Source organism: Notolepis coatsorum (assembly GCF_963971535.1).
Source record: "Notolepis coatsorum genome assembly, chromosome: 6".
Classification (NCBI taxonomy): domain Eukaryota; kingdom Metazoa; phylum Chordata; class Actinopteri; order Aulopiformes; family Paralepididae; genus Notolepis; species Notolepis coatsorum.
The window spans coordinates 179,381,204-179,408,393 of record NC_140170.1 but is presented as its reverse complement, the minus strand read 5'-3'; the positions used below and the strand labels follow the sequence as shown (position 1 = coordinate 179,408,393).

At 42.9% G+C, this 27,190-nt stretch overlaps 1 protein-coding gene across 1 annotated transcript in view; it reads left to right on the top strand.

Moving 5' to 3' along the window:
* Positions 1 to 27,190, top strand: part of LOC311230317 (potassium voltage-gated channel subfamily KQT member 2-like) — a gene marked incomplete at both ends in the record, with an annotated part of 96,062 nt that overhangs the window by 18,459 nt on the left and 50,413 nt on the right. The window contains 2 exons of the mRNA XM_084316558.1: positions 1,684 to 1,852; positions 21,515 to 21,605. Of these exons, the coding sequence (XP_084172684.1) occupies positions 1,684 to 1,852; positions 21,515 to 21,605 (260 nt within the window). The remainder of the gene's footprint in view (positions 1 to 1,683; positions 1,853 to 21,514; positions 21,606 to 27,190) is intronic.

Genomic DNA, 27,190 nt, shown 5'->3' with positions numbered 1-27,190 from the left:
CAGGCCAGATCAGAGAGCTCAGAGCTGTCACTTGGACATTTTTGAAGAAAAAAATAATTCACTGCCATTGTTTTTCTCACAGAGGAAAACATTTATAAAAAAAAATTATAATAATAATAAAAAAAAATATATATATGTATGTATATTAATAATATTTTTTTGTCTGTATATTACTAGTGAAGCACTGCCTCACTAGTTGTCATGCAATAACCTCCACTGGTGAGCTCTATATAACAGGTTAATGTGAGCTCTATATAACACAGGTTAATGTGAGCTCTATATAACAGGTTAATGCGAGCTCTATATAACAAGTTAACGTGAGCTCTATATAATGGGTTAATGTGAGCTCTATATAACGGGTTAATGTGAGCTCTATATAACAGGTTAACGTGAGCTCTATATAATGGGTTAATGTGAGCTCTATATAATGGGTTAACGTGAGCTCTATATAATGGGTTAATGTGAGCTCTATATAATGGGTTAACGTGAGCTCTATATAATGGGTTAATGTGAGCTCTATATAATGGGTTAATGTGAGCTCTATATAACGGGTTAATGTGAGCTCTATATAACAGGTTAATGTGAGCTCTATATAATGGGTTAATGTGAGCTCTATATAATGGGTTAATGTGAGCTCTATATAACGGGTTAATGTGAGCTCTATATAACAGGTTAACGTGAGCTCTATATAATGGGTTAATGTGAGCTCTATATAACGGGTTAATGCGAGCTCTATATAACAGGTTAACGTGAGCTCTATATAATGGGTTAACGTGAGCTCTATATAATGGGTTAATGTGAGCTCTATATAACGGGTTAATGCGAGCTCTATATAACAGGTTAACGTGAGCTCTATATAACGAGTTAATGTGAGCTCTATATAACGGGTTAACGTGAGCTCTATATAACGGGTTAACGTGAGCTCTATATAATGGGTTAATGTGAGCTCTATATAACAGGTTAACGTGAGCTCTATATAATGGGTTAATGTGAGCTCTATATAACGGGTTAATGCGAGCTCTATATAACAGGTTAACGTGAGCTCTATATAACGGGTTAATGTGAGCTCTATATAACAAGTTAATGTGAGCTCTATATAACAGGTTAACGTGAGCTCTATATAACGGGTTAATGTGAGCTCTATATAACAGGTTAATGTGAGCTCTATATAACAGGTTAACGTGAGCTCTATATAACAAGTTAACGTGAGCTCTATATAATGGGTTAATGTGAGCTCTATATAACGGGTTAACGTGAGCTCTATATAATGGGTTAACGTGAGCTCTATATAACGGGTTAATGTGAGCTCTATATAACAGGTTAACGTGAGCTCTATATAACAGGTTAACGTGAGCTCTATATAACAAGTTAACGTGAGCTCTATATAATGGGTTAATGTGAGCTCTATATAAAGGGTTAATGTGAGCTCTATATAACAGGTTAACGTGAGCTCTATATAATGGGTTAATGTGAGCTCTATATAACACAGGTTAATGTGAGCTCTATATAACGGGTTAATGCGAGCTCTATATAACAAGTTAACGTGAGCTCTATATAATGGGTTAATGTGAGCTCTATATAACGGGTTAATGTGAGCTCTATATAACAGGTTAATGTGAGCTCTATATAATGGGTTAATGTGAGCTCTATATAATGGGTTAATGTGAGCTCTATATAACACAGGTGGGGCGGAAGATGCAAAGCGCGGCTCCATCCTCAGCAAGCAGCGCAGCAGCATTTCAGGCAGTAAGAAGCCACCCAAGAGGAACGCGCTCTACCGCCGCCTGCAGAACTTCCTGTACAACGTCCTGGAGAGACCCAGGGGCTGGGCCTTCATCTACCACGCCTACGTGTGAGTGCTTGCTTCAACACAGAGCCTGTTCCCTGCTGTCCACACCTGAGGGTTGAGAGCTCACAGCTATTAACCAGTTTCTACTGCTTCTCACTTTTGATCTGTTTCTCATTGTTTCCATCCTTGTTGTTGATTGGCTGTCATCCACCTGACTGATCAGATACATATTCTAATGAATGATAATCATTATTTATGAAAGGGTATAGGGCTGAATTCAGAACAGTGGACCCCTCGCCCTATACCCTACTCAATGGACCAGTGCAATGATGTTAATTCAGTCAGAAAAAGCTTATTGTGGAATGTTAATGTTTTCCAACTTCAGGTGTATCATTTGATTTGTTATAACTGTTTTAGATCACCCTCTCTGAGCACAGCCAACTCTCAGTATGTTGAGGGGGCGTGGCTTACATTTACATTGCGACTTACAAGTTCTGTACGACAAGTCATCAGGAAGGGCACAACTCTTATCAGCTGAGTAGCAATGTTCATCAAAGTGTTGAGTGCTACAGTGTAGGTTAGTTTATTAGGACAAGTGCATGACAGTAAGGTTAGTTACGGTTAGATTTTTTTTTCTTTTTAATTCAGATAATGGTTGAAGAAGTGCGTCTTTAGTCGACGGCGAAAGATTGGACGTGTTTCGGCTGTCCTAACTGGGGTGGGTATAGTTCATTCCACCATTGTGGGGCAAGGACTGAGAATAGGCGACTTCTCTTTGATGACCCTCCCGGAGCTCGGATAGGAGTAGGTCTGAGACGGCCAGAAGATGCAGAGCGTAGGGGTCTTGAGGGTGTGTAGTTAGAGACCATTGACCGGAGGGCGGAGGTAGGCGGGAGTGGTTCCCTTTGCCGCACGGTATGCCAGGTCGAGGGCCTTGAAGCGGATTCGTGCAGCAATGGGGAGCCAGTGCAGGTCCCTAAGAAGTGGGGTGACATGGGCCGACTTCGGTAGGTTTGAGATCAGGCGGGCCGCTGCGTTCTGAATGAGTTGAAGAGGCTTAGTGGCAGTGGCCGGGAGGCCAGCGAGCAGTGCGTTGCAGTAGTCGAGGCGGGAGATGACTGTTGAGTGGACGAGGAGTTGGGTGGCTTCTTTTGTCAGGAAGGGGCGGATCCTTCTGACGTTGCTCAGGAGGAATCTGCAGGTTCTGGTTGTCGCTGCGATGTGAGCAGAGAAGTTCAACTGGTCGTCGAGGACAACACCAAGGTTCTTGGCGGTCGGGGACACGGTCACAGCTGCATTCTCGACTGTGATGGAAAGGTCGGTCAGGGGGGAGGATTTGGCCGGCAGGTGGAGCAATTCTGTTTTGCTTAGGTTCAGTTTGAGGTAGGGATACCCCGATCGATCGGCCAGCGATCGGTATCGGCCTATATTTAGTATAAATATGAGATCGGTGAATTCCGATAATGCTTTATTTTCGCAGATCGTGAAACATATTCATGTGAGCTCTGTCCGGTCAGTAGGTTCATGCGAGCTCTGTCCGGTCAGTAGGTTCATGTGAGCTCTCTCCGGTCAGTAGGTTCATGTGAGCTCTCTCCGGTCAGTAGGTTCATGTGAGCTCTCTCCGGTCAGTAGGTTCATGTGAGCTCTCTCCGGTCAGTAGGTTCATGTGAGCTCTCCGGTCAGTAGGTTCATGTGAGCTCTCTCCCATCAGTAGGTTCATGTGAGCTCTCTCCCATCAGTAGGTTCATGTGAGCTCTGTCCGGTCAGTAGGTTCATGTGAGCTCTGTCCGGTCAGTAGGTTCATGTGAGCTCTGTCCGGTCAGTAGGTTCATGTGAGCTCTGTCCGGTCAGTAGGTTCATGTGAGCTCTGTCCGGTCAGTAGGTTCACGTGAGCTCTGTCCGGTCAGTAGGTTCATGTGAGCTCTCTCCGGTCAGTAGGTTCATGTGAGCTCTCTCCGGTCAGTAGGTTCATGTGAGCTCTCTCCGGTCAGTAGGTTCATGTGAGCTCTCTCCGGTCAGTAGGTTCATGTGAGCTCTCTCCGGTCAGTAGGTTCATGTGAGCTCTGTCCGGTCAGTAGGATCATGTGAGCTCTCTCCGGTCAGTAGGTTCATGTGAGCTCTGTCCGGTCAGTAGGTTCATGTGAGCTCTCTCCGGTCAGTAGGTTCATGTGAGCTCTGTCCGGTCAGTAGGTTCATGTGAGCTCTCTCCGGTCAGTAGGTTCATGTGAGCTCTCTCCGGTCAGTAGGTTCATGTGAGCTCTGTCCGGTCAGTAGGTTCTTGTGAGCTCTCTCCGGTCAGTAGGTTCATGTGAGCTGGGTCGAATGCACCGCTCCCGCTCAGCAGAACCCACGCTGCTGTTCATACAGGAGACCCGCAGCTCCGGCTGCCCAGCGTGGAACTCAAGGTCAACAAGGTCGCGCTCCAGTCTGCACCAGCTGCTCCACACCTCAGTTGCCTTTCGAGTTTAACCCTTTCACTACCACACTACAGAAGGTTAACCTTCTGTAGTGTGGTAGTGAAAAGGGTTAACCTTCTGTAGTGTGGTAGTGAAAAGGGTTAACCTTCTGTAGTGTGCTGTAGTGAAAGGGTTAACCTGCTGTAGTGAAAGGGTTAACCTTATGTAGTGCTGTAGTGAAAGGGTTAACCTTCTGTAGTGCGGTAGTGAAAGGGTTAACCTTCTGTAGTGTGGTAGTGAAAGGGTTAAACTCGAAAGGCAACTGAGGTTTCCCTCATTTACAGTCACGTCAAGTGTACACACAGAAATGAGCAACATAATAAATATGTATAAAATCATAACAATAAGACAACAAGACGAGGCAAAGAGCAAGGATGATAAATCAATTAAAACAGGTACAAATAGATTGACAAAGGTTGGAGATCAAGGTTTTTTAAACTCCACAACAGAGGGGATAATATGAAGCTTTAAGGACTGTTGGAGTTCATTCCATGAGCTGGAGGGGCATCATAGCGAAAATGCAGATTTACCCTGTTCAGAGCAAACTCAGGGGACCTTAAGGACCAGCCAGTCACTAGAACGGGTTCCATAGGTACCAAAATTCCATTCCAATAATGATGTAGTATAAGGAGGTAGCTTACCAATAAGGGTCTTAAAAATGAACAAATACCAGTTTGTTGCGCCTCTCCATCAGAGAGGGCCAACCAACCTTCTCATGAAGGACACAGTGATGAGTGTCGTATATCATTAGTGATGAATCTGAGGGCAGAGTGATAGACGGAGTCCAAGGACTTAAGGGTTGAGGCTGCAGCATGCCTATAAATTACATCACCACATAGTCCAAGACTGATAAGAAAACTGCCTTTGACAACTCTCTTGGTAGCGCGGTGGTCTGGTAATCTGAAGGTTCCCGGTTCAATTCCGGCTCCTCCCGGCAGCGTGTCAAAGTGTCCTTGAGCAATACACTTAACCCCTAAGTGCTCACGATGAGCAGGTTGACACCTTGCAGTATGGTCGCCTCTGCCATCGCTGTGTGAATGTGAGGCATACGTTGTAAAGTGCTTTGGATAAAAGCTGTTATATAAATGCAGTCCATTTACCATTTACCACTGAGTGAGCCTGTCTGTCTGTCTGTCTGTCTGTCTGTCTGTCTGTCTGTCTGTCTGTCTGTCTGTCTGTCTGTCTGTATGTCTGTCTGTCTGTCTGTCTGTCTGTCTGTCTGATCAGAGGGCAGATTCCTCCGTTATCTTAGTTTTCTCTTCTTTATTTATCTTTCTCTATGTCGTTCCTTCTCAGTTTCATATCATTCCTCTGTTCAGTTGCCATGGAGATAGAATAGGATATAAAATTATATGATATTATATGATATTAGATTAGATTAGATTCAAGTTTAAATCTGCACTATGTTGTTTTGAACCAGAGGTTTCATGGGTTTGACCCTCTGAAAACTCAAGATAGTGTGATATATCATTAGAACTGAGTTAATATGGTGATGACCTAGACAGTATCCGTTTGGCTGTACCCCTGCCACGTTTGCTATATAAAGAAGCATCTTTTAAGGTTAATGTTGGTCATGGTTTCTAAAGGTTATTCCTTAGATTTGAGTTGTGATAATATGATATAATATACTGTATACTTTCAAGAATGTTTCTTCCCAAAACTAGCTTTAAATTGAAAATGCAGTGTTGGCTTGTGAGGATTGTTAGGTCAGCTACAGTATATTATCATACAGTAGTTTCTACAGAGATACTTTAAGAATCAGCTACAATATATTATCATACAGTAGATATATATCAAACGCACCCTATAGGACTCATCATTGCACACTGTATAGCCTAACTGGATGGTCCTCACTTACTATGCGCAGGATGCAGCACTGGTTTATTTAATTGTATAAAGCCATTTTAGGCAAACTACCACTGTATATATGTGCCAGATTTTTACCAGTTTGCGACTCTTACAACCTCAGATCCAGTGCCTGGATACGGTTCCAGGTACCTGCTGTGTGGACTGAGGCTGGAAAAAAGGTGTCTTTTTTATTTTAGTCCTTGGTCTTGGAATGACCTTCAGTCGAGCCTCAAACTGATGGCACTTGTTCCTTTAGCCAGTTTAAACAGAGTTTATCTGAGGTCCTTACCACCAGCTGCTCATGTAGTAATTAGTAACGTACCTCGGTTTTTTATTGTTCCAAATGTGCACAATGTAGTGATTGCTTTTTGTTGTGTTGTTCTCTGTGTTTTATATGTTTTGGTTGTGTTTACCATTGTGGAAACGTTGCTGCTTTCTTGGCCAGGTCAGCATTGTAAATTAGATTTTGTCTCAATGCCTTTTTATCTGGTTAAATAAAGGTTAAATAATAAAACATTTAAATAAAAGCTTCTACAGAGTTTAAGAATCATCTACAGTATATTATCATACAGTAGTTTCTACAGATACTTTAAGAATCAGCTACATTATATTATCATACTAGTTTCTATAGAGAGACTTTAAGAATCAGCTACAGTATACAGTGACATAGTTCCCTCTGTTCTTCCCAAAGAAGTTTTTCCCACAACTGGCCCCAGCATCCTCTCTATCATAAACACCTCCCTAGTCACTGTTACCGTTCCAACCTGCTTCAAACATGCAGTGGTCCAGCCCATAGATATCTATAGAACACTAGATAGCTTAAGGCGGAGTCACCAGCGTCACTGAACCGCCGCCATCTTGGGAGAGTCAGCCTTGAGTGAGAGTGAGTGAGCTGCACAGACAAAAATACTCATAACTCGCTGAAATATTGACGGATTTACAAACGGGTTGGTTTGCTATAAACATCAAAGATGTAGTTATGATACTGCATACTTATAAAAAAAAGATTAAAGATGTTTTTTTTTTTACAAACCGCTTGAATCATAGCCACGTTAATAATGCTTGTAATAAACCAAACCGTTTGTAAATCCGTCAATATTTCAGCGAGTTATGAGTATTTTTGTCTGTGCAGCTCACTCACTCTCACTCAAGGCTGACCCTCCCAAGATGGCGGCGGTTCAGTGACGTCGCTCTCCATTGGCCGGCAGCGCGGGCCAGCTATCTAGTGTTCTATATATATCTATGGTCCAGCCCCTTCTGAAAAAACCCAACCTAGACTCCACCCAGCTCAATAATTACAGGCCAATCTCCAAGCTCCCATTCCTATCAAAGGTCCTTGAAAAGGCTATTCTCTCCCAGCTGTCTCCCTACCTGCACTTGAATAACATCCTGGACACATTTCAGTCAGGTTTCAGAGCCAACCACAGCACAGAATCTGCCCTGCTTAAGGTCACCAATGACCTGCTCCTCACTACCGACAACCGGGACTGTGCTGTCCTTATGCTCTTAGACCTCAGTGCAGCTTTCGATACAATAGACCATGCTATTCTCATTGACCGTCTTCACCAGGCAGTTGGTGTCAGTGGCACAGCCCTATCATGGTTCACCTCCTTACCTCAGTGATAGAAGCTTCTCCATTAATATCGGAAACTGCTCCTCCCCCTCTGCCTCTCTCTCTTGCGGGGTTCCACACGGCTCCATCCTTGGCCCTATCCTATTCTCCCTATGCATGCTGCCCCTTGGTCTTATCATTAAAAAACACAATCTCTTTCCACTTTTTATGCCGACGACACTCAGGTCTATCTCCCCATGAAACCCAACATTATAAACAATCTCGACAGTCTTCGTTCCTGCCTAGATGACATCAAATGCTGGATGGCACACAATTTTCTACAGCTCAATCAGTCAAAGTGTGAAATCGTCCGTTTCGGCCTTCCGAACCAAACCAGTGTCATTGCCAGCAGCCTGGGTAACCTGTCTCCCCTAGTCAAGCCCTTTGTTAAAAACCTGGGCGTGCTCTTTGACCCAGAGTTTTCCTTCAATAGGCAGGTAAACTCGTCGTGAAGGGGTGCTTTTTCCAGCTCCGGTCCATAGCCAGGATCAAGGCCATTCTCTCCCCCTCAGACCTGGAAAGAGTAATTCACGCCTTCATATCCTCACGCTTAGACTACTGTAACTCCCTGTACCTGGGGCTAAATAAATCCACCATAGCCCGTCTACAACTCCCCCAAAACGCTGCCGCTAGACTGCTCACAGGTACCCGGAAGAGCTCACATCACCCCTGTACTTGCCTCCCTCCACTGGCTCCCGGTGCGCTTTAGAATAGACTTCAAGGTCCTTTTATTGGTTTACAAAGCCCTAAATGGGAAGGCCCCTGCTTACCTAGCAGACCTCACAATCCTACACCAGTGTTTCTCAAAGTGGGGGGCGCAGAGGCATGACAGGGGGGGCCTTGAGATTAAAAAAAAATAATAATAATTGGATTACAGAAAATTATCACTAAAGTGCTATCTGTTGCAGCTGCACTGTTCTCCATGAAAATACAATATTTGGATAAGTTTGACCATTTCTCAAAATCTGAAAATCATTATTTAATAAAACACAGAAAAGGATCACCAAGTTACTCTCGATAAAAAAAAACTTTACAGACAACATTGAGACAAAGCTTCCTGACACATCTCCATCCAAACTCTTGGAAGAACTCATTGAAATCTCATCTGATACCACCTGGAGAGCTAGTTTCAGAGTGTGGTGCTGAGTACCAAGTATCTCATGATGCAGCAGTTAAGGTGTTGATACCATTCAGCACCACATATCTGTGTGAAGCTGGCTTTTCATCCATGACAGCTCTGAAAACAAAATATAGGGCCAAGTTGAGCCTTGAGGATGACATGCGTGTTGCCTTGTCAAAGACTGACAGCAATAAAGACTGTTTGCTTATTTTCTATGTTCGCTTTGTAAATTCCCAGTCACTGAGTGAAGATCTGCTGTTTTGCAAATATGTCAAAAACAGAGCGACAGCTGATGAGCTCTTCAAAATTATTGACAGTTACCTGACAGAACATGGACTGAAATGGAAGAACTGTGTGGGCTTTTGCTCTGACGGTGCGCAGGCCATGGCAGGGAAAAGGAGGGGGCTACAGGCGCTCATCAAGGGGGTCTCGACAAACGTGCAATGGACGCACTGTAAATTCACAGAGAGGCGCCAGCGTCAAGACAGCTTAGCCCTGAGCTGAATGAGGTTTTGACAGAAGTTATAAACGTGGTAAATTTCATCAAAACCCGACCCCTGAAAGCGCGCCTGTTCTCTGCGCTGTGTGAGGAGATGGGAGCTGACCATTCTGCAGTGCTGTTTCACAGCGAGGCAAGGTGGCTCTCGCGAGGGAAGGTGTTGTCAATTTGAAAGGTCATGATATTGGTGTTATTTCAATAAATTTAAACATGGCCCATTTCATGACTATTTTGTTGGGGCGAGGGGGGGGGGGGGGGGGCCCAAGATATTTTGGTCCGCCAAAGGGGGGCCTGACAGAAAACGTTTGAGAAGCACTGCCCTACACCAACGTCAGGGCCCTCAGATCGGCTGATAAGGGTCTCCTAACCACCCGTAGGTCTAACTTCAAGTCTAGGGGGGGACGTGCTTTTGCGGTCGCAGCCCCTGACCTCTGGAACAGCATCCACATGTCCATTAAATCTGCCCCCTCCATCAAGTCTTTTAATCAAAACTCAAAACCCACCTATATCGCCTGGCCTTCCCTGACTCACTTTGACTCTTGCCTTACTTGTTGACATGTTGTTCTGTTTTTCCTTTGTCTATCCATTGATTTTTTTTTCTGTTTATTTTATACTTTTCTTTGTTAGCTTAGCTTAGCTAACATGCTATATAAATACATTTGATTGATTGATTGATTGATTGATTGATTGATTGATTGATTGATTGATTGATTGATCATACAGAAGTTTCTACAGAGAGACTTTAAGAATCATCTACAGCAGGGGTCAGCAACCTTTTTGACATGGAGTGCCTGTTTGAAATATAGTTGTAACTAGTGTGCCTCAACAATATTCCATGCATCGTAATTTTTTTTTCTCTCATAATCAGGTCTTTTTAATGATAATTTTTACATTATTACATCATTATTGTTATTGTTATTATTAACAATATTATTATGATGGTTGTATCAACCCTAAATCTGAGTTGGGGGGGGGGGGAATGCAATGCAGACAAACAGCTGCATACAGTGCGACCATTTCACTCACATTTGCCCATTCATTTTTGGACACATCACACACCATCGGTGTGTGTACTGTACGTGTGCTGTCATAGCTCCACCTACAGGCCTAATGGAGAACACCAGGAGAACACCAGGATGTGAATGGAGGGTGAATGTGAGGTATATCGTGTAAATAAGTTTTGATTGATCGCAAGACTACACTGTAAAAAGAAAATTATTAGTTACCAGAACTTACAAATATTGAGTTCAGTTACTGTGCATTAAGGTTTTCAGTTTTCAATCCATAATAAGTTAACAGAAAAATAAGTACACAACCACATTATTTCAACCTAATAAAACTATGTTTATTGTCATTGTTTTAAGAACACAAGTTGACTTGGTAATACTCACATTTTGAGTAAAAAAATTGCTTTTATAACATAACAATAGCAATGTTCAATGAAATAGAAAAATAAATAATACAATTTGTTGATTAATCCCACTGGTCACAATGGTGACCGTAATAATGTTTTTGTTATAAGGCTCTGCAAATGTTACTGAATGATGTAGCAATGTATTTCCAGCTAAATTGAAATAATAAACAAATAAAGGGTCTCAATTAAATATGTGGAAGTAAAAAGAACCTGTGGGAAGATTTCAACAAGATAAATGCGACAACAGTACAAAATTGTTCACTATAATATTTCAAAGCAAAAAAAAAAAAAAATTTAAATAATTTTTTATTTTTATTTTTTTGTGCTGCCCCCTGTGCCTATGCAAATGCCCCCGCGTGCCTATGCAGGCACGCGTGCCTAGGGTTGCCTACCCCTGATCTACAGTATATTATCATACAGTAGTTTCTACAGAGATACTTTAAGAATCAGCTACATTATATTATCATACAGGAGCTGTTACTGCCGGCCGAGGATTAATCATATGACTCACTGTAATAGAGCTGGAACTATTTATCAGAATGACTTAATGGATTTAATGTGACCAGAGAGAGAGAGAGAGATATTAGAGAGAAATAAGCTGTATGTGTGTATACCCGTGCCTGCTAGTATGTGTGTGTGTGTGTGAGGTACAGTAGATTATCTTCAGAATTGTCCGTTTATTCATGTTCCTCTGATTTATAATTTATAACCTCGCTCTGCCTCTTTTCTGCCGTCCTCGTCACCCTCTGGTTGGCTTTCTTATCCCGGGAGGAGTCCTACATAGGGATGGGTACCTTTCACATTTGAACCGATACCGGTACCGGTACCTGTGAATCGATACCGGTACCCAACGGTACCCTTTTTCGGTACTTTAGTCTCAAGAAATGTAATTTACCTACCTCAGTCGTAAAAAAAAAATCCAAACTTCAAATAACTACAATTTCGACAGTTTTCGGCTTGTCATTGCTCCGACTGCTTTGTTGTTGAATCAAGTCAAATCCTAGGTAAGCATATATTGTGCGTGTGAACGTTGACATGAAAAAAAAAAAGTTAAAAAGAAAAAAGAAAATAAGTAAAAAAATTATAATAATAAAAAAATAAATATTAAATTTTCTTTTCGGTTTCTCACTTGATTCGATACTCGGTAGTACCGACGTGTTTCGGTTCGGTACCTCAAAAGTACCGAATTCGGTACCCATCCCTAGTCCTACAGTCTGTTCAACTGTAGTTTTGTCAAAGAGCATTGTGAGGCAGGGATGCTCCCCCCCCCCCCATCATTTTCAGTGTTATGTGGACCAGTCTGTTTATTCTACCAAACGCAGCAGGGCCCATTTGGAGGCAGCGGTGGCCTAAACGTTAAAGAAGCGGGTTTGTGACCAGAAGGTCGCCGGTTCGATCCCCCGGACCAGCAGGAAAAATCTGGGCGGGCAAGTGAATCAATAACTCTCTCCCGCCCCTCATTACCAACGTGCCCTTGAGCAAGGCACATAACCCCCAACTGCTCCAGGGTGTTATTCAGTGGCCAACGGTGTCAGACAGGGTGTTGTTGTCAGCATATAGCCGCGTTCCAGTTTTTGTGCATTGGTCCTTTTTGCCGTCCTGATCATTTCAACAGAGCATAACATGCCAACGTATACTGTTACAGCTCTGCTTCACCGCGCCAATGGCACAAACACACCCAGTGTGAACGCTTTCTGATGGAAGCTCATCTATTATACATGAGAAAGACTTATCAGCGAATAGCTGCAGCGACATTTGTGTTGCATTCTAACGGTTAGGTTGACTAAACATTTGTGTTGCATTCTAACGGTTAGGTTGACTAAATATTTGTGTTGCATTCTAACTATTAGGATTTAAAAGAGTCCAGGCTCTGTGGCGCCCTCAGCTGGATGGGGAGGCTGTTCCACAGGCGTGGTGCAGCCGGGCAGAAGGCTCGGCCCCCCATGGTGCAGAGCCTGGTACTGGGGTCCCGGAGGAGCAGGCTACCTGCAGATCTGAGGGTACGGGTGGAGTGACTTTGGAGTATGAGTTCCTGTAGGTAGAGAGGTGCGTGTCCGTTTATACAGTTATGGGTGAGCAGCAGGATTTTATCATTGATCCGGGATGAGAGACGGGGAGCCAATGCAGTGAGTGTAGGATGGGGGTCATGTGCTCATGTAGACGGACTCTCATCAGGATTTTAAAGGAGAGTAGACAGTCCAGTCCCTTCAGGACGATCTCTTTCATTAGTAGAGGAAGAATTATTAGTCCACATGCACCATTATCTGTTTCTCTAACGGCTATCTATGGGTTTATGTCTGTCGTGGGGGAAACGCGATCGTTGTAGAACGGGGATGTTTGGAGATCTTGGAGGCAGGCCTCAAGGGAAGCCTTGGATTCTCAGTGATGAGGTTGGGGGGAGGGGGGGGGGGGTGATGGAGAGGAGCTTGTCCAGGAGGAGGAGGAGGGGAGGGGGGGGGGGGGGGGGGTGATGGAGAGGACGTTGTCCATGAGGTGGAGGAGGAGGGGGCTCTATCTCTCTCTCTCTCTCTCTCTCTCTCTCTCTCTCTCTCTCTCTCTCTCTCTCTCTCTCTCTCTCTCTCTCCCAGCTGGATTATTCATTCTTTGTCTTTTCAGTTGTGATCAATGAGCTTTAGAAAGATCCGAGCCGATCATGTGTCGCCATCCAAAGACCCCCCCCCCCCGGAGGCAGATATGTGTTATTCTGTAATGTGAGAGTCCATCCGAATAGCAGAAACAGATATGTGTTATTCTGTAACGTGAGAGTCCACCTGAACAGCAGAAACTCGGAACATGCCAAGTCAACAGTTCTATCAGCAGGGGGGGCGCTCCAGTAGCACACCATATAGCGCGCTGAGTCGCGAGGCGGTCGTTCCGGCCGGGTTCGCTTCGTTCCCACACCCGGTGACCATTTGCCGCATGTCTTCCCTACTTCTCCTCCTGTTCGCCCCCTCTCCTCTGTCGGTCCTGCGTGGCCAGAAAAAGCTGTAAAAATGCTAAAATAGATCTTTAGAAAAAAAAAGAATGAGTAAAACAGTTCTATCAGCAGTTGTCTGGCAGGCGGACACGTTCTCTCCCCCCACCCTGTGTGAGGGTGATCTTCCTCAGGGAGATAGAAAGCAAGGTGAGAGACTCGCTTCGTCTGAGATAGATCCTCCTCAGGCAGGCAGATATGGCTAAATATTAACCCTTTCACTGCCGCACTACCAAACAGGTAACCCTTTCACTGCGACAATACACATAAGGTTAACCCTTTTCACTGCCCCACGACAGCAGGTTAACCGTCGGTAGTGTGATAGTAAAGGGTTAACCTTCTGTCGTGTGGTAGTGAAAGGGTTAACATAGCGACAAGCTAGAGCTACACAAACACAATGTACACTGCTTTTAATCACTAAAAGACACTAAACACAACAAAAACAGACTTGTAATGTAGTTGTGTCGTCTACCAATCCTGAGGCATTGTTTACATGCTGGGCATGCAAGCTAGTGCTACACAAACACAATCTGTTTTAGCCATAACTTTATCAATTTACTTTATCTTTGAACTTCATCAAAGTTTGATTCAAGGTCCCTGCGTTTAATCTGGGGGCCAGCCAGGAGAGAAAGTAATAAAGGTGCAAACGCCTGCTAATAATGCATTATATAGCCTGCATATACACACACATGTGTTTCCCGGTTTCAATGGGTTAATCTGGGGGCCAGCCAGGAGAGAAAGTAATAAAGATTATTAATCTGGCGGCCAGCCAGGAGAGACTGTAATAAAGGTGTTTAATCTGGCGGCCAGCCAGGAGAGACTGTAATAAAGGTGTTTAATCTGGGGGCCAGCCAGGAGAGAAAGTAATAAAGATTATTAATCTGGGGGCCAGCCAGGAGAGAAAGTAATAAAGATTATTTATTTGGGGGCCAGCCAGGAGAGAAAGTAATAAAGGTGTTTAATCTGGGGGCCAGCCAGCTAAACAACGATAGGAATATCTGAGTGCTCAAAAGAAACGTGAGGAATATTGGAATGGCGACGTTTTGCACGTATCTGGCATACATCGTGTTATTAATGTCAAATGGTGTGATATGGGGAAATCCGTATGCCAGTAATATACAAGAGTTGGACAGTTTGAAGGTAAGAACTTGTCAAGTATACCCTTTCGTGTGTAAAGACTATGCATTCACACGACTCATAATAAAAAATACACAGTATTAACAAGTAGCATTTAAATACATTTCCATTGTTTATTATATATATATAGGATTTGATCCAGCGACTTGAGAACACGCTGGCCGTTAATGAGGACAGCGACATATATCCACCCCAGTCCGAGGATGTCAAGACAGCGAGAAAGTAATAAAGTTGTTTAATCTGGGGGCCAGCCAGGAGAGAAAGTAATAAAGGTGTTTAATCTGGGGGCCAGCCAGGAGAAACAGTAATAAAGGTGTTTAATCTGGGGGCCAGCCAGGAGAGAAAGTAATAAAGGTTATTAATCTGGTGGCCAGCCAGGAGGAGGTGTTTTTTTTTACTTGCATCCGCACTTTTTGTCTTTTCCACACCCCCATAAAAAGTGCCCAACGAGATGAATACGGCAGTACACCAGAGGAGCGAGCCAAAGAGCAGACACAGTTGTGTGCCAGTTTATACGTCTAAGTATAAATTAGGCATTAAACTGTAGGGCAGGGGTCAGCAACAAGTGTGCAAAAGAGGAACCTTGTTTCTAAGTGTGTGCCCTCATCCGCATGCCAAACGACCTCTTTTGCGGCCTGTTATTTACGGTAGTGTCATTGATGTATCAAAAGATATCAGGGTCAGAGTCAATCAGAAGCAGAGTAGGGGTGGGTCTTCGCAGGGGTGAGGGGGAAATTACCTTGCTGGAGCGGCTTGGCAGATGATGGCAGGTTGCTAGCTGAGAAAACTAAAGTAAAGGTGCAGACATTCCAGCCCTCGTGGACAGAGGAGTGGGGTCTTGTGTTTCAGACGGACCTGTGCGTCGCACCTTTTCTTTTCTTCCAATGTCTTGAAAATGTTGTTTGCCGAACGTCGAGTGTTAAGAGGCCAAACGTGAGAAAACATTCGAGGGCGAGGCAGACGAGGCTTTTTAAAATGGCTGGGCTGCAGGGTGTGGGCCTGGCTGGGCTGTAGGGTGTGGGCCTGGCTGGACTGTAGGGTGTGGGCCTGGCTGGGCTGTAGGGTGTGGGCCTGGCTGGACTGTGGGCCTGGCTGGGCTGTAGGGTGTGGGCCTGGCTGGACTGTAGGGTGTGGGCCTGGCTGGGCTGTAGGGTGTGGGCCTGGCTGGACTGTGGGCCTGGCTGGGCTGTAGGGTGTGGGCCTGGCTGGGCTGTAGGGTGTGGGCCTGGCTGGACTGCAGGGTGTGGGCCTGGCTGGGCTGTAGGGTGTGGGCCTGGCTGGGCTGTAGGGTGTGGGCCTGGCTGGACTGTAGGGTGTGGGCCTGGCTGGACTGTAGGGTGTGGGCCTGGCTGGGCTGTAGGGTGTGGGCCTGGCTGGGCTGTAGGGTGTGGGCCTGGCTGGACTGTAGGGTGTGGGCCTGGCTGGACTGTAGGGTGTGGGCCTGGCTGGACTGTAGGGTGTGGGCCTGGCTGGACTGTAGGGTGTGGGCCTGGCTGGGCTGCAGCCTGGGCTTGTTATGGGGTGTGGTGGAAAGTAGCCGAAGCTTTAGAAACTGTGCTGATGGGTGGGGGGTAGGGCTGGGCGATATAACGATAACGATAAATATCGCGATATATTTTAATAATCGATATCGAAGAAAAAAAAAATCGGAAAAAGAAATATCGAATTTTTATTTTTTTGTTTTTTTGTTTTGTTTTGTGACCTGCAGCAGGGCAGTTTTAAAACCAGAGACAGTGGACAGACTTGTCTTTCTTGCCTGCAACTTAAAGTAATGGCTTTGCTTGTCCAAATGACAATACTGACCAAATTGAGATTTATTTTTTTCTTATCCATTTATTTGGTTTGCTTTCTAATTTAAAATACAGTTTGAAACCGTCTGTACACAGTAGGCTATGTGTGCTAGCAGAGCTAGACTCCAGTCACGAGTCACGGTGCACATGTGCGGTGCTTTGTCCACCAAAAAAGCGCCAAAAGGTAGAAAAGAAACTAGCAGAGCCAACTGTTCAACTCCCCTGGAGCCACAGCCAGCAGAGAAGCCGGTTTACTTTAGCTTTTAAACCAGCTGCAGCCTGAGAACTGGAGTGTGAGGGGATGTAACACTAAAGATGGCGGCAACGACAAAGAATTGCTGCAAAATAAACATACATCTGTTGTTTATAAAAATAAAATAAAAATTTAAAAAAAAACTAATTATAATTATCGATATCGAGTGATATGATAACATTATCATATCGTTATCGCGATATGATTTTTTGCCATATCGCCCAGCCCTAGTGGGGGGCTTGGGTTTGGGTACTGGCCAATACCGATCCGATACCCATTGTCCAATTTCTTTTTACAAAAAAGTAAAAGAAAATGTTTTTAATTAATCCAAGTTTTTTTTTTTTTTTTTTTATATTTTGTTTTTAAGAATTGTAAAGGATCACAAGTGTGTTTTTGATTTGTTGTAAACAAAGACAGAAAATAAACTTCATTCATTCAATTAATAAACTGTATGCCTCACTGTCACTCTGTGGAAGAAACTGGGATCATTCTTTTGTGCAAGGCAACATCAGGCTTGACTTAAAACATTACTTTCCTAACCTAGTGAAACTAAATGTAACAAATTAACACATAGATATAAATGTACTGAATGGTTATTTCTTATTTTATTTCTTATTTAAATATATATATATATTTTCAATCCGATATATATATATATTTTTTTACCGATAACCGATCCAGCTATTTTACTCATATCGGCGGCCGATACCAATATCGGATCGGTGCATCCCTAGTGCTGATGGGACCCATGTGGTCAAACCTGTTGAAAACCTAGTTCAACTCTTTTACTTCTGGGAGCCTCACTAGTCACGCCTTGCTGCTTGAAGCCCACACACACACCAATATACACCAAGTATGTTGATGTAAAATTACCTGAAATGTTAGAACTGTCGTTGTCAGATTTCCAATTTGCTTCCCTGAAGAGATTACATCATCTACTCGGGTTACCCTGATTATCCCCAGTTGTCCTCAGTCAGTTTGTACAAACCTTGCATTGGTTTGTGGCTAACTATCTGGAGCTAGTAGGAGGAACAGCATGGACTGTGCTGAGGATTCTACCAGTCAACAATATCATTGGTAAACAGCAAATAGGGCTAGTGACTTGTTGAGACCGAACTACTATTTTTGGAACTCAAAACTCAACCTAAAACCCCTCCCTACCTCCCTCTCCCAAACCGTTCCTACAACAATTTGTTGATGTTGCATGATCATGTATAGGCCTACATTTATTATGTATTATATTGTTTATGTTTAAATAACATTTAAACATCAAACTCCTCTGACCTCATCTGGTCTTTCCAAAGACGCGCGCACACACACACACAGAAAGGGAGAATGCTATGCTGTAACGTCTACACACACGGAGCTACTGCTGTTGTTCTTGGGCGGATATGAGACTCGCCACAGGATTTTCAAAATAAGAGTATCGATATGAATCGATCTTATTACATTGCATCGATCCGATTCGATTGTTGATAATTACATCGATGTATCGATCTGGATCGATGTATCGTCCCACCCCTATTTAGCTGACGCTTTTATCCAAAGCGACTTACAAGTTCTGTACGACAAGCCATCAGGAAGGGCACAACTCTATCAGCTGAGTAACAATGTTCGTCAAAGTGTTGAGTGCTACAGTGTAGGTTAGTTTATTAGGACAAGTGCATGACAGTAAGGTTAGTCAGGGTTAGATTTTTTTTTTTTTTTTTTTTTTTATTCAGATAATGGTTAAAGAAGTGCGTCTTTAGTCGACGGCGAAAGATTGTACGTGTTTCGGCTGTCCTAACTGGGGTGGGTAGTTCATTCCACCATTGTGGGGCAAGGACTGAGAATAGGCGGCTTCTCTTTGATGACCCTCCCGGAGCTTGGATAGGAGTAGGTCTGAGGCGGCCAGAAGAAGCAGAGCGTAGGGGTCTTGAGGGTGTGTAGTTAGAGACCATTGACCGGAGGTAGGCGGGAGCAGTTCCCTTTGCCGAGAGAGAGAGAGAGAGAGAGAGAGAGAGAGAGAATGTGATGGAGGAGAGGAGATGAAGAGCGGAGAGGGGGGGGGGAGAAGAGAGAGGAGAGGGGAGGAGAGAGAGGGCGGGGGGATGATGGTGAGGATGTCATATCAGGGGCATTGGGATATCTTATTTCGTTTAGTTTTAATACAGATCGCTTATGTGTCATATTTACTGCTGACCACACATACATCTCTCCCAGGGTGCCAAGTAAAATACGTATATGTTGAGAGGAGAGGGGATGGGAGGAGAGGAGAGGAGAGGAGATGAGAAGAGAAGAGAGGAGTAGAGGAAATTAAATTGATAGGTAAAGGAGGAGAGAGGAGAAGAGGGAGGATAGAAAGGGAGCGGAGGAGGGAAGAGAGGAAAGGAGAGGAGATGTAAAGGGAGGATATAGGAGGGATAAATATATCTCAATTCAGCACTTCAGCAATAATCAATAACATCCCATTAGTAATCAATAAGGTTTCAATAGATCCCATCTCTCTCTCTTCAGGGAGCTTTTTAGTAAAACTGCATCTATCAATTAATTACATGTCAACAGTAATGTGATCAGTTGGAGAGGTATTCCTTCTACTTGATTTATAATGATATTGGTAAGGGGCGACAGTGACTTGGGAGGTAGAGCAGTCGTCTGGCAATCCGGAGGTTCCCGGTTCGATTCCCGCTCCTCCCGGGCAGCGTGTCGATGTGTCCTTGAGCAAGACAATTAACCCCTAATTGATCCCGATGAGCAGGTTGGCACCTTGCATGGTTGCCTCCGCCGTCGGTGTGTGAATGTGTGAGTGAATGGGTAAAATGTGAGTAACAAATTGTAAAGCGCTTTGGATAAAAGCGCTATATAAAAAAGCAGCCATTTACTATTATGTATGTAGTGATATCATGTTATTACTGTATATACATTTTATATTTGTAATGGTGTATTATTATTATTATTATATATATGTTATAATGTCATTATGCGTAGTAATTTTATGTTATGATATACGTATATTGTATAATGTTATTATATGTAGTGATGTAATGTTATATATATAATTTGTATATATATTATAATGTTATTATATGTAGTGAGATTATATATTTTGTATATTGTTATTATGTGTAGTGATGTAATGTTATCATGTATATTTTTATTTTATAATGTTAGCATGTGTAGTGATGTAATGTTATCATGTATATTTTTATTTTATAATGTTATCATGTGTAGTGATGTAATGTCATCATGTATATTTTTATTTTATAATGTTATCATGTGTAGTGATGTAATGTTATGTATATTTTATAATGTTATATGTGTAGTGAATAGGTACAAATTTGGTACAAGAGGAAAACATATTTATAATGATTATTATATATTTATAATAATTATTATAATTATTATTTTTAAATATAATACTTTTTTATTAAGTTATACTTAGTTCCACCTAGGTTTGCTGCGGTAGTCAGTCAGTGATAACGGTGTCATTCTATGTTCAGGAATCCACTTGAGTAAATGTATTGCCCCCACCGGTGTCTAGTTTCACTTTCACTTCTAGAGTAGATTTAACTTCACGAGGCAGAGAAAGAAGGCTCTAGAGAAGAGATGCCATGTTACACAACAATGGCAGCGGATTTATCAATATTTTGGATTTAAACACCGCAGCTCGACTGGAGATGAGCTCAGTCCAGATCAGCAAAAGTATGTTTGCATTGTTTAGTTTTTTTCTCTGTGAGGGGAAAGTTGCGCAGAAGAACGTTGGTGTGTGTGTGTGTCTGTGTCTTTCCATTGGTTATCATTATTAGGCGAACAAGAAAATGATGAACATTACTCTGCTGTGTTAACTTACAAACATATCATTCATTCATGGTTTTGTTTCAGGGACACCTGTAGTAAGGGGGGAGAAAGGGAGAGGAGGGAGACACCGTGCAGAGTGTAGAGGGGAGGGGAGGGGGAGGGGAGAAACAGCCCAGTGCAGAGTCTGCAGACTAGAGTGCGCCGTTGTTAATTGTTCGTCATCATGCCCTTACAAGCTTCAACGTTTTATTCATCATCTAAATGTGGCAATACAAGCTTGATATTCAACGTTAAATGAATAACCTTCTGTGTTAAGACTGTTAGTAAGTCAGTGTAAAGTAAAGTAAAGATATTGAGCATACATTTATAAAGCGTGCAACCCTAGTTTCACCTATGGTTTGATTGATTGATTGAAAACTTTATTAACAGATTGCAGAATGGGTACAATACAGTACAGCTCAATACACACAATTGTTAAGGGGATGCAGACCAGAGAAAGACTTTCGTCTTGTTTACATCAGGGTCCCCCATTTTCAATTCATCATAACATATATGACATAGATGACATACAGATAGACAGTACTGCTACATCTATACATTTATGACATACCAGATTTGCAAATACAGTACTGTTTGTGATACAGAAGGAGTCAGGAAAAGGGAGTATATACATTTGACGTAGAAACTGTACATTTGAAGTAGAAACTGTACATGGTATGAGACGTATTCGTCCTATGGCTGGATGTACCGAACCGTGACGTCCATATACACGTACCGTTACACCCCTGCCTAGCAGTGAAGTAATGTTATGTATATTTTATAATGTTATTATCTGTCTTCTCTAGGTTCTTGCTGGTGTTCTCCTGCCTGATCCTCTCTGTCTTCTCCACCATCAAGGAGTACGAGAAGAGTTCTGAAGATGCTCTATATATACTGGTAATAACAATATGAACAATGATAATCATAGCCCACTATGAATTGAAAATGGGGGACCGTGATGTAAACAAGACAAATATCTTTCTCTGGTCTGCATCCCCTTAACAATTGTGTGTATTGAGCCGTACTGTATTGTACCCATTCTGCAATCTGTTAAATAAAGTTTTCATTCATTCATTCATTCATTCATTCATTCATTCATTCATTCATTCATTCATTCATAATACAATAAATGACACTACTAGTCAGGTCAGAGTGTTTCACTCTATATATACTGGTAATAATAATAATAATAATAATAATAATAATAATAATAATAATAATAATAATAATAATAATAATAATAATAATAATAATAATACTATAAATATCACTACTTGTCAGATCAGAGTGTTTCTGTTTCATATACTGGTAATAATAATTAGCGACAAATACATTTGCGACTAAAAATAAATATGTGAAAACTGGACAAATAATGTACGAGCACTGTGTGCAAGTAAAGATTACAACCTACTATAATGTTTTTCCCAGCTGCTGCTAATCGTCATGGTTTCCAATCCGTACGAATTTTAGAGGCTACAATATCTAGCTATTCAGCCCTGTGAAAACTCCAGTCACGCTGTTGCTCTGTGTTTACGTGTGAGCGCCACTCCCACCAACAGCATTAGTTCACAGAGAGGAGACACGCTGTGGAAACAGCAGAAGGAATGAACATCCCAGCCTTATATTTACGAGTGCCTTAATAAACCGGCAGTGTGGGAGCGTTTTGATGTTTGACCAGGAGCTTGGTGAAGATGGATATCCAACATGCAGATGAAAGGTGACCAACGGGTCCAATGTGTCCAACATGCAGATGAAAGGTGACCAACGGGTCCAATGTGTCCAACATGCAGATGAAAGGTGACCAACGGGTCCAATGTGTCCAACATGCAGATGAAAGGTGACCAACGGGTCCAATGTGTCCAACATGCAGATGAAAGGTGACCAACGGGTCCAATGTGTCCAACATGCAGATGAAAGGTGACCAACGGGTCCAATGTGTCCAACATGCAGATGAAAGGTGACCAATGGGTCCAATGTGTCCAACATGCAGATGAAAGGTGACCAACGGGTCCAATGTGTCCAACATGCAGATGAAAGGTGACCAACGGGTCCAAAGTGTCCAACATGCAGATGAAAGGTGACCAACGGGTCCAATGTGTCCAACATGCAGATGAAAGGTGACCAACGGGTCCAATGTATCTAACATGCTTCACATCCTGGAGATCACCATCCATCCCTGTCTGCACAAGTCTCGGTGAAAACCTGAACTAGCTGCTAAGTAAGCCCAACAGTTAAACTAACCCTGGGGCAGCTCACAGCAGAGCAATCCTCTGGGCAAGATTACTTTAGTTTTCATTTGAGTTGGTGATCTTTGACTTTCTGACCAATATATCCCAAGTTGTCAAAGTTAACAAGTTCAAGTTTCAAGTTTCTTTATTAGTTGTCATACAGAAGTACAGAATACTTTTATACAAAATGCTTCTTTCTATTACGCTCCAGAGACTGTGCTAGACAAAAATAGATAAGTATAAAATAAAATAAGTATAGCAAGTAAAAATGGAAGTCACGTACGTGGACACAAGTGTTCAGTATGTACAATGTTCAATGCAGAGTAGAAGTAACTGAGTTACCATACAATATACTAATATACAATATACTATATAGTGCAAAGCAGAAATGGGATGAGGTACAATTTACAGTAAGGTGTAATGAGGTATGGGTTGTAGTGCAAATTCTTTACCAATAAATATAAAGTGTGTTTAGGTGTTCTAAAGTGTGTAGAGTGGGTGCTGCAGTGAGTTGTTTGTTTAAAGTGAATGTGTGCGTGTGGATGTGTGTGCTGTGAGTGCATTTGATGGTTGTTACATAGTGTTATTGTTCGTTGAGCATCCTGATGGCCTGGGGATAGAAGCTTCTTCTGAGTCTCTCTGTGCTTGCCATAAGACTCCGGTATCACTTGCCTGACCGCAGCAGTTCAAAGAGGCAGTTGTTTGGGTGGCTGCAGTCTTTGATAATTATCTTAGCCTTACCCATGCACCGCTTGTTGTAAATGTTCTGGAGAGTGGGAAGCCCCCCTCCAATTGTGCGTTCGGCTGAACGTGCCACTCTCTGTAGTCTGCTACGGTCTTGTGCGGTGCTATTTCCAAACCAGGAGGTGATATTGCCAGTCAGGATGCTCTCTATTAAGGATCTTCTGACTGACTTGGAACTTCCTTAGGCGCCTGAGGAAGTAGAGGCATTGCTGTGCCTTCTTCACAACACTGTCAATGTGTGTGGTCCATGTCAAGTCCTCGGATATGTGGACTAACAACAAAGTATCTAAGTCAATGGCCATTAGCATTGGTGTCCCCCAGGGATGTGTTGGATTCTGTTCTCGTTGAAACCAACTACTGTATCTCTCACTCTGTTAAAATCTTCAAATTCGCTGATGACACCACTGTGACAGGTCTGATCTCCTGTATGAATGAAACAGCTTACAGGGCAGAAGTCTCCTCGCTAGTTGAGTGGTTTTGCTCATAACAACCTAACCCTGAACATCTCCAAAGCCAAGGAGATGGTTATGGACTTCCGCCAAAAACAGTGGAGCTGCAGCCCCTGGTTGTCAACGAGCAGGTTGTTGAAACGACAGCTTCGGGTTCCTGGGGACCAGCATTTCCTCTGACCTTATATGGAACAACAATGTCAGCCAGAAAAAGAAAGCTCACCAACGTAATTTCTGCGACAGCTCAGGAAGGTCGGGGTTTCTAAACCAGGGATGCGTGACTTTTATAGACCGTGATAGAGAGTGTTCTCACATTCTCCGTCACAGTGTGGTCTGGTAGCTGCTAGAAAGACAACAGGAAGGGGCTTAAATTAAACAGGTAGCTTCAAAAACCATTGGTCATGATCTACCAAGCATCACTGATGAGACCCCTCTCACCATCTGTTCAGGCTAATGATGCCCAGATCAACCATGTCCTCTAGGGACCTCTGAAACATGCTGACACATACGTCCAGACGCTCTGCATCAGACACTTTATTATCTATCTGTATGTCTATGGGTATTTACTTTATTAGCTTACTTTGTGTATTATTTCCATGTCTATGCTGATGAGTATTATACTGTACTGTTGTGTTTATGATTGTTGCTTACCTGTGCACAAATTCCAATCAATGTTGCATTAGAATTGTAATAAACGATTGAATCTTGAACCTTGAATCTTAACCACTACTGGCCAATCTCCAATCTCCCCTTCCTCTCAAAAACCCTGGAACGCCTCGTCACGCACCGTTACAAACCCACCTGCACTCCAATAACCTTTGGCCTTTCACAGAAACTGCACTACTCAGAATACTCAGTGACCTCTTCACCTCTGCTGACACCAGAGCCCTTAGCATCCTCATCCTCCTTGACCTTGAGTGAAAATCAAAATCAAATCAAAGGCCTGACAACACACGCTAAACAAGTCAAGAAGAAACATCACAATAAATCAAGAACAAAACAAAAACACCATGAAGTCCAATTTTTTTTTAATGAATAGAATAAATAAATGCAACACTCCCAGACAGTGAGAGTGCAGCCTTCAACATCCTGCTCCCTTCAGGTTCAAGGACCAGCAGGTTCAGGGACAGCTTTTTCCCACGAGCCGCAAGACTCCTGAACAAGGACAAGAATAGGAGATAGCATTAGAAAAATAAAACTCTTGAACACACACACACCTCTTAAAATTGTAAATTCATATTGTAAATTAGTGCTATTTTCTCGCGCTTCTGCTGCTTTTCTATGCTATTTGTATACTATTTATTTATATTGTTTGTTTTGTGTGTGTTAAAAATGCTGCCTTCCAACCACATCAATCTGTTTAAAGGCCAACTTGCAGGTTGTATTTTTGTTCAATAAACAATGTGACTAGGGCAACGGTGACGTTCATGAAGAGGGACATTTTTTTTATCGAAATTGACCCAGTTTTAGCGTTTTTATCAAACATTTTGTCGACCAAACCACAACCTCCACGCACATGCATATTTTAATCCATGGTTCATAACGTGCGTGTGTCATCTTAATGATGACGTCACAGCAGGTACAGGGCAGCAGGGGCTCTGAGAGTCACAGCAGGTAGTGGCAGGAAGCAGAGCCTTCTTGTTACTACTAGGCTAGCCGAGGATCTAGTATCTGTTTCACCTAACACTATTGCTCCGTGATCATAGCCATTCATCTCTAAAGCTAACCACTATTTGTAAAAGCCACAACCACGTTACCATATTTGTAATAATGTAAATCATTGTGTCGTTGTACATATTGTGTATATAACGTTAGTAGCTAAGTTAGCTAGCTTGGTAGCCAGCATTCTCGAAACTCCTAACATCACCCGATTTAAAATGGTTCTCTCCTCTTTGTATACCTTTGTCCTCACAAGTTTTCTGCCAGGGAACTTATGGACACGACAATAGTAGTAGTTATAAGGTGTTTGAGCTTGTAACGTTAACGTTAGTTAGCTAATAGCTATCGTGGTAGCCCGTTTCGTGACTGTGATGCACCGAGTGCTATCCGAGGGGCTGCTATCGTATCAACATGCTGCGACGTGTAGCTTGCTAGCTGGCATGATGTGTGTGCAGTGCTTTGCCCCACAGGTCTGAGAAGAGGACCTGCACATTTTACTCGTTCCCCAAACTCTTTTACATGGCCCGATTTAAAATGGTTCACGACAGTAGACATAATGCTAACGTTAGCGCCTTAGCGGGGTAACGTTAGCCAGAGCCATATAGCCAGTAGTACTATGACCCGGACGGGCATAAAGCATAAGTTGCCTCGAGTGACGTCACGGCCCTGCTAGCGTCTGATAAGCTTTTTCATTTGCTCCGTGCATGTTATTCGTGCATGGACCTTTTTAACCCTTTCTGAGTGGCATTTCCGGCGTCAAATGGAAAAAAATAAATAATGAAATTAGATACCAATGATGTAAACTACCCATAATTGAAGAGTAGGGTTTAACGTGCAAGTTGGCCTTTAATACTGCCTTTCAACCACATCAATGTGTTAAAAATACTGCCTTTCAACCACATCAACGTGTCAAAAATACTGCCTTTCAACCACATCAACGTGTCAAAAATACTGCCTTTCAACCACATCAATGTGTCAAAAATACTGCCTTTCAACCACATCAATGTGTTAAAAATACTGCCTTTCAACCACATCAACGTGTCAAAAATACTGCCTTTCAACCACATCAACGTGTCAAAAATACTGCCTTTCAACCACATCAACGTGTCAAAAATACTGCCTTTCAACCACATCAATAATAAACAGTAAACAGTATAAACAGTTGCTAACATATCTATCAGTTCTATCAGATGTATCAGGTATCAGATGTATCAACGAAACTGGCCCCTGTAAATGTCCAAACCCAACCCCCTCCAATGTACAGTTACCCCACCCCGCCTACCCAACCCCCACCCACCCAACCCCCTCCAATGTACAGTTACCCCACCCCGCCTACCCAACCCCCACCCACCCAACCACCTCCAATGTACAGTTTCCCCCCCACCCCACCTCACCTACCCAA